Raw genomic sequence first — 13,810 nt, 5'->3', positions numbered from 1 at the left:
GGAGCAGAACTGTATCTGAGGCTGGTGACAGAAGTGAAGATGAAAGGATGTCTATGAGCATAAAGTCTGATTTCAGTGCTCGTACTCAGCTGCCCTTTAAAAGCCCTTGATTCCAGCTCGTATAGGCTTTGCAGGAGCAGGCTTGACCAGACGTGTCATTCGCATGGTCGTGGTAGATCAGGATTTTGCTGGTGCATGATGGAAGTTGGAGAAAGAGACAAATATTTCAAACACATAGCTGTGTCTTCGTCAGGCACACGAAATACTGCATTGCTCCCTGCTCTGCATGCGGTAAAAACTTATCTCTGTACCCTGCAAAGCCTTTTTGCTGGGGCAGAGCAGCATTGTGCCAGCCACCGAAGCCAACCTCTGTAGACCAAGACTTGGCCAAACTGGTGGTGGTTTTTGAATCTCTGGAGGACTGTTTTGTTGATAGGTGGGAAGAAGACCTAGGTCCTAACAAAGTCCGTGGCCCCAGGAGAACTTGGGACAATGGGAATGGAGAGATTTTTTATATCCCAGTATGTGTGTTTATTTGTTATCAGCAGTAAGGAGAAGATCAAGAGATGAAGCTAGATTTAAAAAAAATTGGTCATCACTCTTCCACTGTTTTTCAAGCTAGTATTTGAAAGATGTAAATCAGACCTTTGATATCCAAATTCAGTTAAATGTACAGTGAATTATTTTGGGAAAGCACAGTGGGATTTGGCTTATCTTGCTTGCTGGCAGGAATTATACTGCATTATTTCTGAGCTGAGTTGTGAATAGTCATTTGAAACAGGCTGTTTTATGCTTACAGCAGCACTGCTACGTACGGGTTTCTCTATGACTCGCTGCTGGTGTGTTCTCCGTTTTCCTTGGTCTTCTCCCTCTAGCTTTTAGTTTCTGTTCTGATAATGGCTTTTCTCGTGATACCCTACAAGCTGTCCGAAATTTGACCTTTATTAACGAGGTCGGAGACATTTCTTCCTCATGAGAACTAGATTACTAAACCTCAGAGAGTCTTTTATTTAATTTCCCCTCCATAAATTAGGTTAAGAATTGTTAGAGGTCCGTCTTGCCGCTTAAAATGATGATATAGTACAGATCATGTTTGAATGAGAGACGTTTCTTTCAAGGGGGTTTTTAAGCTTTCCCATTTGGTTCTTGTGAAGCATCTTCCTTTCTTGCTAAATAACCCCATTGTGTTCAGTGGAGGTGCTCTGTAAGTGTTTATGATGGTGAATGTGAATTCATGGCCTCTAAATAATTTAAATTAATCAACTAAGTTCATTCCTGGCTGTCTGACCTGAAACAGAGGAAGAATTGCTGAGTGCTTCATGGGTTTAGCGCGCATCTGTTCATCGTTTTCAGGTCCCAACTTCCAAATTCATAGCAAATCTCCGCCTCGCACTTGATATCATATGTCACCGTGTATGTTATGGTGATATAAATTGGAGTAATCCTTTTAGATTTATTGGTGATGGTTTTCTGTATTTACAGTATTGGCTTGCATTGGAATATTGTTTAATTTTATTCCTTTTCCCCAGAATTTGAAACAAACCCATTTGTAATTGCCAAAGCGTACCTCAGCACTGGAATGACATCACCAGCGTGCATTCAGGGTAACATAAGTCAGCTCTGACAGTCGATGTTTATAGGTAATTTGGGAGCTGTGGAGCACTGAGCTCCAAGGCTGTCATTTGCAGAATGCCCTCGAGGCCCCTGCGTGGCATTTAGATCCCTGGTTCACAGCTGTGGCATTTCCAGAAAAGAGCGAGGCAACTTTAGCTCAACTACAGAGTGATTCCTAGCCCAGGGCTCGCACAAATTTCAAACTCCTTGTAGACGTAGGCTTTTAATTACAAGAGTTTTGCTATAGATTGGTACACTGGTGTGCTCGTCTGCTGCTGGTCCTGCTGCAGGCTTTCGCACTCGCAGGCTTGTCACTGCTGTGCACTTGTTCTCTTTAAATGTTAGTTTCAGTAAAGGAACAAGATTAAGACATAAGGTAGACTTGGGCTCGTGAAATCTAAATTATGTTGCATCTTGGCATGATTTCCACATGGCACTTGTTCAAAGTCTGAATTCGAAACTGAAGCATTAGAGATTTTTAAATTTAAAACTCCTTAGATTATTTTCATTATATATTGGACTGTAAACTTAATCCCAGATTACATGCTTTCAGGAGTCTGGCACTTTAACAGAATAATTTCAGTTATTCATACCTCAATGGAAATCATTTTTTCAACTTTCTGTAAGAAGAGGCTGTATTGGTGAAAGGTTTTGTGCTGTTTTATAATGGAAAAAACAATACAACCCTTTTGTGTGTACATAGAGTGAGATTTTTGGAGGACAGCAGCTTGGGAGGCAGAGAAATAGACAAATTCCTGATTTCTTGTTTTCAAAAGTTTGACCAAGTTGAACGCGTTGACCTCTTTCTTTTGGGAACTCCACGGCTCTGCCTCCCACACCAGAAAGCAAACCACAGAGCACTGCCCTTGTTTCTCCTGCGTGAATGTGTGTGGCTAAAGCCACACTGCAAACTTCCTGGTTTGGAGGCAGTCAGGAGCTGGGCACAACTGAGGTGAGAAGAGGGAACTGCTGCTTTGCCCGGTGGGACAACCAGGGCAGCCCCAACCATGCTCATCTTGTACGGCTGCAGTGATGTCAAATACAGCATTGTTGGAGCATCTTACTTCTGAGCTTGTTTTTCGTGGCACTTTCATAGAAACCTGTAGGAAAGGAACTTTAAAATATAATATGTTTTTAATAGGCTTCTTCTTTTACAAGTGAAATAGTCACTTTTTCTATATCTAATAACTCCTCTATTTTGCTTTATAAACTTATTTGCATACAGCACATTAAAAAGTATTTCAGTAGCAGTTTGGACACAGTAACTTAATCAGCACTAAAAACGGGGAGGTTATTTGTGCTCAGCTATTTCATGTTAAATTTTGTTGTGAAAGGCTGTCTGTGTTTAGTTTGAAGTGTTCACTTGTGGTAGGGGCTTAGCAATGTCCACACAGCATCAACGCAATGCTTATGAAAACACGTGCAGCTGGCATAGGCGCTAGGATGAGGACTCTGAAAGTGGGAGCAGTTATTTCTTGTAAGTCTTGTTTTCAGTCACAGTAATAGAGACGTTGATCTTGAGTCACTTTGGGAGCTCTTTTACATTGTACAGAAATGCTTGAATGGGAGTGGAAGAGTTGGGGTTGTGATTTGCCTACACAAGGGCGATACGGATGGCTGATCAGTACCGTGGATTCAAAATAGTCGCTATCTGGTGTTTCCATCAGCATCTTTATGTATCCCGTAGATAAAACAAGTGATCTGCTAACTAAAGGAGATTTAAAAAAAAAAAGATATTTACCTCTCAGTCTGAGGGTTAACGAATGGTCTGTGAACCAATCGTTAGGATGTGCAGGGGAAGGAGCACGAGACGATCACTCTGCCAGGCTCCATCCTTGGTCCTGAGGCTTCCAATTTCCATCTCCTGGCCAAATGGCTGTTTCTTGCAGGCGTCTTGCCAGGGGATTCAAACCTCTGGGAAGCTGGCCAAGGGCTCTCAACAGTCGTCCTTGTAACAGGCAAGGCTGCGGGTGAGGAGGTAAAACCCATCCAGCCCTGGAATAGGGAGGAAAACCTCAACATCAGGCAAGAGGAGGATAAAGGGGCCAAAGACCTTTTGGAAAAATGGGCTAGGCACACTTGGGAATGTTCTTGCTGTGTTTTATATGCTTTTTCAGTTGTGCTTTTGTGTGTATGACTGTTAGCATAGCCACAGTCCCCAGAGCTTCAACTCACAAGCCGTGTGGCTTCCCAGCTCACGGCAGCTGCATTTCCTTCAGTTTTAGGTGTCTCTCTGTTTAAGGACCCAGCACAGAAGGAATATTTTACTGCCACATTATGTGATCTGTTGAAAACTGTCAAACTGCAGCATGGAGAGCCTTGTGGGTAGTCTGGTTTATATTTCTGGCAGTGGAATAACACCAGCCTTAGGAAGGAAGTTTTATAAAATCCTTAGCATAGATAAGACCAATAAAATTAAAAACATAATGCCCAGCAGCTCGTGGGTTCTTATGGGTGGAGCAGAGAGGTGTTTTTCCTCCTTGCTTGAGCTTTGGGTCACTTGACCAGTGCTTTTACTTCTCTAACTATTATTTTAATTTAATTAATTATAATGTATGAACAGAGCTCTTTGTGCACAAGTGGGATGATGGTTAGACGTGGGAGCTCGTTGCAGAGCAAAGGCTGCTAATGGTGAGCTGCTGGAGCTCTGTGCACGTGCCCTTCATGCTCTGTGCTCTTCTTGGAGGTGGCAATAGACTTGTTAGATGGGGACAAGCTGAGTTTTATTTGTAACTGATTATTAATTACTTGTTTGATGGAACAGTTCTATACAGGCTTGAATGCTGCAGCAGGAATTATGCTTACTTCAGCTGCCCTTTACCAAGGCGAGCAAGGTTTATATGCTGCCACATCCCCACTTCCCTCTTCCCTTGCACTCCTCAAATCCATCTGACAGCAGAGGTTCTGGATTCTCAAGTTTTGTGAAAGACAGGAACCACGTATAGCAGAAACAGGTTGCAAAGAAAGCTGTGAACTCACAGTGATGTCGAACAGGCAACATCGTGTAAAAACCCTTGGTGCACCCACGTCTTGATGCCTGTCTCAAGAAGTCGTGGCAGGCTAGAGGAAGTTCAGGGGAGCAGTTTGGAAGGCTTACAACTGGGCTGTGTTTACTTAGACACCCTCTATCTATCTTGTAAGCCAGTTTCTATGCACTGTCTTCATGGTGCGAGCTTCTTTTCCAATCCTACCCTCATTTTTCCCCAAACTGCTATATTAGATCCAATAGAATAACCTGGAACTGGGTTCAAGTTTCTTCAAAGATGGCCATTTTTCCATAAATAATCTCTGAAAGGACTTTTATTTTAGAAAACGGCCATCTGTCCAGACATCTAAAGTTACATGTTGTCTCTCTGATGTAAGTGAAGTCTTCCAGATGGTGTAATATTAACAGTTCCAATAAAAATTAAAAGTCCTGCTATTAAGTATATTTAACTATGTTTATACGCCTTTGATGATATACTGCATACAAATAATCCATTTACTCTGGGTCTTGTTTTTTTTCTAAACTGCATTCGTATTTTCCTTCCAGACTTTATCCATTGGAGTACTTGATATTTTTGGGTTTGAAGACTATGAGAATAACAGTTTTGAACAATTCTGCATTAACTTTGCCAACGAACGCTTGCAGCACTACTTCAACCAACACATCTTTAAACTTGAACAGGTAGGTCTGTAAACATTTACTCTGTAATGCAGTGAGCCTAGGCATGAATTTGTGGCACCAATGGACCCAGAGTTCTTCAACTGTGTCATTAATTCCTTTGTTTAAAAGTGTAAATTATTCATATTTACCTTCTATCATCATGTTTTTATGTATCAGATTACTTACTGCTACCTGTAAGGTAAAATCCAGAGATTTGCTGTTGCAAATTAATGCTTGCTTTCCTGGCCCTTTGTGAGTGCAGAACAGAAGCTAGCCCCAAACATCATGGAGACCTGAACTGTTGTTCTTTTGTCTCTTTATTATAAGCTCGGAGGATTTGTCAATGAGCAATTTCTTTCTTGTCTTTGTCTGGACTTGCTGCTGTATAATTCAATATCTCATGTACTATATGTCTGCATCTATTGAAAATTTAACACATCCTGCAAGGTCGGACTTGAGATCCTTCTGATAGCAGTGTCACGTTAGGAGAGGTTGAACTTTAAGCTTTACTTTATGTTCGTCAAGACTGGGTGTTTCTTTTCAGCCTCAGATTAATGGGCTGTGAGAGAGATGACAAAAGTACAGGCTATAATTTAACAGGTAACATATACCACAAAATGACATAGCTTCTCAGTAGGGTGAGAGGAGGCTTTTCCAAACATCATTTGTTAGTTACTAACAAGCAAGACACGACAACTGCTAAAGTACATGTCATTTTTTGAACGCACAGTGCATAATTGGGCTGAATAAAAGGCAGTCTGTCTTCTGTAGTGTCCTGTCTCTGACAGTGACTGATAGAAGATGCCTTGAGAAGAATTAAATATATATATAATATGAATATATATATATAAAAAGAAATATTAAAAAGTAAAGTAAATGTTATAGACCTTCAAAATGCTTTTTATTTTTTTTAAATGCCAGTCCACATGCCCTTCTTTCAGGTGAAATTCTTCTTTGGGTGGGGTCAATGGAAATCCTCCTTATCATTAGTTTCGTCAGAGCTGGTATTTGATGAACTGCACTCTGCAGCCTGAGTCCAGCTGAGATCAGAGAATTAAGCCAGCCCTTCCCAGAAACTCTGATAGCTTTTCTTTGGGCCCCTGCATTATAAGAGATAAGCAATACAAGAGATCTGGAAAGCCAGAAAAGGGACGGGCATACAGGAAGGGCAAAAATGAGCAATGTAGCCCCAGATGGATCATTTGCGGGCTGTTTGCTGCAGAGCTTGACCCTTCTGTCTTAGCTCTCTTCATCAAGAAGATGGAGTGGAGCTACTAAATGTTTTATTTCAGTTTTGTAGCTGGTTCTTTATATTCTGATGCACCCTTCAATGGATGCTGTGAGAAGCTATTGAGGAAACCTGACTGTATTTCTAGGAAACACGTCTGGGTTACAATTAGCCACAATAAAAGAACAAACTAAGAGACTGCTGCAAAATCAATATAGCTATTTTTTTTTCTATGAAGGTAACCAATAGACCTTCTAGAAGGGATTTGGGTAGGAAGGACCCTTCCTGAAAGCTGGAGGGAGGATGCACGTTGGTGAGGTGCGATTTCAGGGCAGTCGCGGGAGCAAGCTGAGATGCCAGCGTCCCTAAGGGAATTCCTGTGCTCGGGCTGGGATTTCTTAGCAGGTCAGCGCTCCTCCCTGGGTCTGGGGTATATACAGAGCTCCTGACGGCAGCAGTTCGGTGGAAGGAATGTGCCCCTAATTCTCCTTGGGCCAGCTTATAACCAATGACCTAATTAGCTTTCTACTATAAATCTGTCAAGTGCATGAAGTCATTGAAGTCCATATTTTCTATATGGACAAGAGGAACAGTTTCAGGGGCATCTGTTTCCCAAGTGCTCATTCCAATTCTTAATGCTGGAGCACGTCATTTGCAGTCTCTGCCAGTGGAAAATATGCTCATCTCTTCATTTTTTGCTTCCTGCAAGTATAAATACACTGCACAGCCGCATGAGTGCTAATTCCTGGTTGACTTTCACAGTTAAATCATTTTCTCTTGTTCTCCTGAGGGTTATGTGCTGCATGTAGAGGAATGCATCTGATGAGAAGAAAAGTGTTGATACATATTCAGATTCTGGGACTTGAGAACATCCTTCATTCCCTGTTGGCCCAAAGATTAATCTGCTTTTTAATAATAATAGCCAGTCTACAAATGAAGACGGGGTAGTTAATATTGTGTTTCAAGATAGCAAAGTAGTTGCATTTCCTTGAGCTGCAAATGTCTGAGATACTTGGTGCTTGCAAGGGTTTATTTGATGTCTTCTGTGCTGAAAAACTAGTGGGGTTATTGGTGATGTGCAGGTGTCCTCTGCTTCCACAGAGAGGCTTCTTGTATCTTCAGAGCTCACAGGAAGTGGCAGACAGCATGATCCAAGCTATTTGGACATTTCTGCCAGAAGAAAGGACAAATTCAAGTAATCACCAAGGGTTTTTCTTAAAGTTCTAGTAGAATTTGTGTGCAAGAACGGTATTTAGCAATGATGTAATTGTTGCTATGACATACCCCTTATGTTATGGAAACCAGAATCCCCACCGCAAAGCGATCTAGCGCAGGGGTGGGATTATTTTAACCTCATTTTCTTTTTTTCCTTCTATGATTCCTGGTGAAACCTAACACAATGTGCGTTGCGAATCTTTTTTTAAACCGTCTGTCTGAAGACAGCGCTATTTCCAGCTGTTCGCAAACAACCGTCCGAGGCATCCTCTGGCCGTCTGTCTTCAGCCTGGTGCCTCTTGTCAGTGTGGCCGCGGTTGTGCTGTGCGCCGGGAGCCTGCTCCAGGCCGGGGCAGATGCAAAGACCTCATCGACAGCCAGCCCCTGGCTGGATAGCTAAGGAAGACCCGGTGGTGATTCACAATGCATGGCAATGCGCTTTAGCAGATGACAGCAGAGTGCAGGAGAGACCAGCGCTAACCACGCGGTGAAGCCTGGGCTCATAAATTCTGGTATATTTGTGTAGGCAAACTTGTGGATTCAGAAGGGTAATGATTTACAGACAGAAAGATAGTTACTGCAGGAATGCCTCACCGTTTAGCTGGGGTGGTTTTCTCCTTCCCGTGTGCCCCACAGAGCAGGTCGTCGACCGCAGGCTGTTTGAGGGGCTGTGCTCCTGCCGCTGCTGGCTGCTAGGGGTGTTCCCCCAAACAGTGCCGTGCCCTCTGGGTGGCAGAAGGATGCGTGTCCTTTGGCAGTCTCCTCACAAAGCGAGGACGTGGTTTGCTCTTCCAGATGGCCTCCCCCTGACTGGTGCGGCCCTAGTGTAAGGCAAGATGTCCTCACGGTGCTTTGTCTCGTTAGCTGCCCTCAGAGCATCTCGCTTCTGCTGCAGAACTCTACTCTGAGTACCGAGTCTTCAGATCCTTGGCACTTAGAGGGCCAGGAACGCAGGGGTTTATTTCGTTACGTATCCCATGCTGTCCTGATGGTTAGGCAGCCTTCTGGTACTCATTGTTTTGGCTCACCCCTACCCTCCTCTTCCTGTTTTCAGCTGACTTTTTGCAAAGTTTGAGAAGTCCTGCAGCTTTCCATCCCACGGGCATTGCTGCTGAAACTTCTCTGCCTAATTTTCTACTTCGCGGTTTGTTTAAATGCCAGATTTCAATTTCGAGGACATCCTTTTATTGTTTTAAAAATTGATGAATAACTGAGGTTGAGCCTCAAAAAAAAAAAAAAAAGACTTGGAGCATGATCAACTGGCATGTGCTCAGGTGTTGAGCAAAGTCTATTTTCTGGCACGGTCCCTGGTGAGTTTGATGTCCCAGCCAGCTCACACAGAAAAACTTAATTTCATAAAGATAACATGTCCTGCAAAATGTTTGCTCAGTCACCTAAAGCTCTGTAAATATTTCCAGAGCTATAGAGGTTTTACTGTTTCTGGAAAATAGGTGGAGAAGGTTGACAGTCCGGACTATATCGTGGATGATGTAAAAATTTGTTCATCACGGTGGGAGTGAATTAAAAGAACAAAAAACAACAACAACAAAACACACACACAAACAAACATGAAAAACCCCAACAACAAAAAACAAACGCAAAAAGTCCTGAATTTGTTGCAGGATGTGGTGATATGCAGTTTATATGGTCTGTGAAATGTCTGTAGCCATGGTTATCACCTGCAATGTTTTAAAGCATCTTGGATATTCAGGATTTCTCATGCGGCTCCATATCCCAGCAGCCTTCCATGCATGTCATTTAGGGAAAACAGAAGAGAAATAACTAATGAAAAAGGCTCTTTCTCCTAATGTGTGGAGGGCTTTTTCCCTTCCCTCCAGTGGCTCATCGCTCCACTTAGGCATGAATGTATTTCATCTTTATCGTGGCCGGAGACAAGAGGCGACCATCAGAAGTGAAGCGTCGAGTGCTGGGAGGCTGGGTTCGGGTTTCTGTTTTCGTTGGAGATGGGCTGGCGGGTGCTCACTGAAAAATGCTGTGCTCAGCTCTATTCCACATGACACGCGGAGAAATAACAAGCTGCAGAAGTTATTGATTTATTATTTGGAAATATGCCATCCTACATAACTCACACGTGGAGGGGGGGAAAAAAAGAATGCTTTGACTTGCTTAAACATTATCTTCAGAATAGGAAGATTGAAAGAAAATCTGTCTCTGTTTGCCACCAGCCCCCTAAAATGTTTTCTGTGGCCAGTCCCCTCCTGGGACAAGAGGAGCTGGGGTCTGCAGGGGCTGTGTTGGCCTCCGGCCCATTCCCAGGCTCCTTCAAGCAATGAGCACGTGCCGGATGCGGTGATTCACTTCTATTTTGGCAAAGGTCCGAGCAGGAGAGGGGCAGGGGAGAGCTTAGGGTTGGGGGTAGCACAAAAAATGTTTGGAAAAGCATATTTTGATTTTATTAAATCTGCACAGCAGCGTCCTAGGTAGGCAAATTGGAAAACGTGCTTAAAATATTATTAGAAAATGTTCTGGGAAGCTCTCATGGAGTGATGTAGTGGCTTAAAGGACTCCAAGGCTTTTTGCATCTTTTCTACACTAGGTCTAGCTATCCATAAGAAACAGTTTGGGGTGCTTTGGGTTGTTTTTGTCCTTGTTTTTTGATTCCTTGACACTTGCTTAAAGCCCAATGTAGAGAAGTACTGTGTCTGTGAAGCCCACTAAGGATTTAGTTTTTGTGCAAATATCGTCATTATGGTTGGCCGTGTAAAACTCACAAGGTAAACGCACCGAGAGCTCCAATTTGCAGGCTGGGGAGTGTGTTAATTTTAAGGCTCAAGCTCCTATTTTGGTTAGCAGAAAGAGGAAGAAGCAGAATTGATTTGGGATTCAAATAACAGAAGGACCAAGCTTCTTTAAAAAGTAAATTAAAAAATGCTACTGTACTGATATTACGTATATTATGCAACAGAGACAAAAATAGGTATTAAAAAAGGACCAGATAAAGATGAAATAAACACTTCTGTAACTTTTATTTTATATTTAATGGTACAGAACTATTTTCTTTCCACACCCCAATGGACCTCAGGTGCTTTGGGTCCAAGCCCTGAGTCTTTGACCAGAGCTATGGTTATAGGGAAATTCTTGCACATTCTCTGTACCTTTTGGTTAGACTAGACAAGGATTTAATGAAATACTTGATTATTTCAGCTAAAAGTCACTAGCAAGTATCTGTAAACAATGGCTTTTCTTAAAAAATCTGGATGCATCTTGGCGGATTTTCCTAAGCAGGATGGGGGTCCAACAGGTCCAACGTGAGTGCCCTTCTTTTTGGGCACGATGATGAACGAGGAAACGGTGGAAGCAGAAAGCCTCTGAAATATTTCGGTTTGTCTGAAACGATGCCTTATCGAGGCAGGAACGGCTGGTCTGCTATGTGCGAGATTCTTGCCTGGACAGCTGGCTTGGCACTGTAACAAGATTTTATAGGGGCAGCCTAAGATGACTTTTATAACAGGGAGAGCTGTGAGCCCACTGCAAGAGTAGATGAATGTAAGAGGAAATGGGAGAGCGTGTATTTATTGACACAAGGGGAAGGTGGCATTTAGCTGGGGTTCCCCTCACATTGTCCAAGCCTGATGGTGAAAACCATTGCTATATACATTTTTTCCTCTATGGTTTCAATACAAGTTACCCACAGATCATGTGGCATCGTCAGACTCTTGCTTTACCTGGCTGTAGGGACAGAGTTGGGAAAAAGGATGCTAAAGAAGTGAGTGGGACCGTGGCAATGTGTGTTTTGCAACCTGAATGACACAAACCCAGTTTTCCATCTTTTGTGAGCAAAACACAATTTTTGAGCAACACCTTCTGTTGCCACTAGTGTAGGAAACTGATATGGGCTCATATGGAGAGCCCGTATACCACAAAACCATGGCTTCGGATTGGGTTGAATAACGGCGAACCCAAGGGCATCAGCTCGTGCTTGTCGGCTGCTGGTGGTGCTGCTGGCTGGAGCGCAGGGCATGATGTCTGCATACAAACCCTGCCAGTTATTTCCCCGTGATTTTCTAATTGTGATTTAATGACAGCTCAGTGTTCATCTCAGGTGCTTTGAATACAAAATGGTAATTCACTTTTTTTTTTTCTTTAAATAAAAGTAGCTTGTTCTCTTACAAAGGTCCCATGGGGATTTGATGTCTCCGATGCAAAACCATGTGCTGCATGCAAGCAGGCAAGTTTTTACAGGCACCCAAAGGCACGATGACTTGGTTGTTTATAGCTTGAATGGTCCACAGTGAAGGTTGTTTATCAGAACCCCTGCATCACCAGATGGTGTCATTAAAAATAGCACAGTTTATAAACCTGTTTATGGATGGTGTATTTATACAGCATGTGGATATGTATTTATATATGCTGTCTGTGGGCGCTTTTAAAAAAAAAATGCTGTGTGTATAAATTCCTTTTCTACTTAGCTTGAGAACAAACAAAAAATACTTGGCGAGCTCCTAAATGAAGCATTGGCATCGTCAGCCTTGGCACGCACGTCTGGAGGGGCGTCAGGAACTCAAGGCATCTGTGTCATCTGCTGCCCGCGGCCGTGGGTCTCCTTCGTTCGGGAGCTCGCTCACAGCGACGTTTTCCCATCTTGAGGATTTGTCACCTTAGGGTCATTTTAATGAATACATTGCACCGGGATGATTTTGCTTCAGTTCTGTGTTGTAGAAGATGGACTTCAGGAGCTCTAGCTACCTTTGCTAGCCCTTCCCTAGGACAGCTTTTGGCTCTTCTGGTTTGCTGTGTTATCTGTCAGTGATTTTGCAGGAAAAGCAATATTTTTTAAATATATTTAAGTATTTTTAAATGTAAGCAAAAAATGCAGTGACAGTAAATAAGACTTTTCATGAATCCTTACTCACTTAGAGGAGAACAAAACCTTTTAGCTGTAAAGATCAAAGCTTCTTTTAAAAAGCATTGAGATTGCCAGGGATCAGAGTGAAGTTTCTTTTACCATGGTTTGGTTTCCCCTGAAAAGCTTTTTCTTTTGCTGGGTCCTTCTGAGTCCCAGCTGATGCTCTCTCGTTGGCCACAATCACAAAAGCATCAGCACAAATACATTGTGAAATTCCAGATTGACATATCCAGAAAGTTCCAGAGAGGAGCTTTTAAGGAACCTTTTAAAAAGTTTAGCTTGTTTAGTGTATCATATGATGCTGACCTATTTTGATGTAATTTTTAGAAAAATAATATGTTCTTTCCCAGAAGTTTTTCATATAGAATGAAAAATAAGGATTCTGTTCCAGTTTTTGAACCGGGCTCTCTTAGATGTTTCACCTTTTTCATCCATCAGAATCTGCACAGCTGATGGGTTGTTATCGGGTAAGCAATCAAGAGAAGCAGATGAAATGCTTGGGTTTGCTGGCTATAAGCTTGTATTTGCAGAAAGCTTGTGTTTTGGTGGATGTTGAATCAACTTGTGATATTTTTTAAGCAAGCTGGGGACGTCGACTAGGAATGAAGCGAGATGTGGAAGTGGTTTCATTCCTCCTTTCTCACTTTGTAAATGTCATCTCAAACCAAAGCAGACGGTGCTAGAGCCAAGTAGAATTTCACAGCCTTCTGTTCAGTTGTAAATTTTTGGGAAAAACGCATTCGTACAGAAACCCCGAAGCGTCTGTCTGTTGATGGCATCCGAGCGCAGTGTACGGCATTGGGCGTGGGTTATGGGAGGTTATTCACGAGCAGCCTGTGATAGTAGTAAGCTACTCTGGAAGAAGGATTTTCAGCTGATTTCCCTCTTTATTTGGGGAATTTTCATGTGGAAACAAGGCTTTCTTATGCCTCGGTAATGAAAGTCGTCAGATCAGCTCTGGCAGATAAACTCCGGGGGCTTATCTGGCTCCATCTGGGAAGGAAACGAATGAGCCAATCAGGTTTTCCTCTGCTTTGGGGATTTACTCCAGCATTACAGGCATTTTCCTGCTTTTGGAAAACAGCAAATGCCATATGGAACCTGCACACAATTCTATGCAAATAACAAATCATTTTACTTTACATTTCCTTGTTAATCTGCTCTAATTTTGCAGTTGGACTCGATAAAAGCTGGAATAGCACCACATGCTAGGTAGTGGTTTGCCCCTTTGGTTTCACCC

General features: G+C 42.7%; 1 protein-coding gene across 15 annotated transcripts in view; it reads left to right on the top strand.

Moving 5' to 3' along the window:
* MYO9A (myosin IXA) overlaps nt 1-13,810 on the top strand; it is a 188,244-nt gene that overhangs the window by 111,049 nt on the left and 63,385 nt on the right. For all 15 annotated transcript variants that reach the window (XM_083850482.1, XM_083850479.1, XM_083850489.1 and 12 more), the window contains one exon: nt 5,147-5,281. In XM_083850482.1, the coding sequence (XP_083706608.1) occupies nt 5,147-5,281 (135 nt within the window). The remainder of the gene's footprint in view (nt 1-5,146; nt 5,282-13,810) is intronic.

The sequence above is a fragment of the Anser anser genome (genome assembly GCF_964211835.1).
Source record: "Anser anser genome assembly, chromosome: 10".
NCBI classification, from domain to species: domain Eukaryota; kingdom Metazoa; phylum Chordata; class Aves; order Anseriformes; family Anatidae; genus Anser; species Anser anser.
Note: the sequence above shows the minus strand (reverse complement) of the source record. Positions and strands in the feature narration are given on the sequence as shown.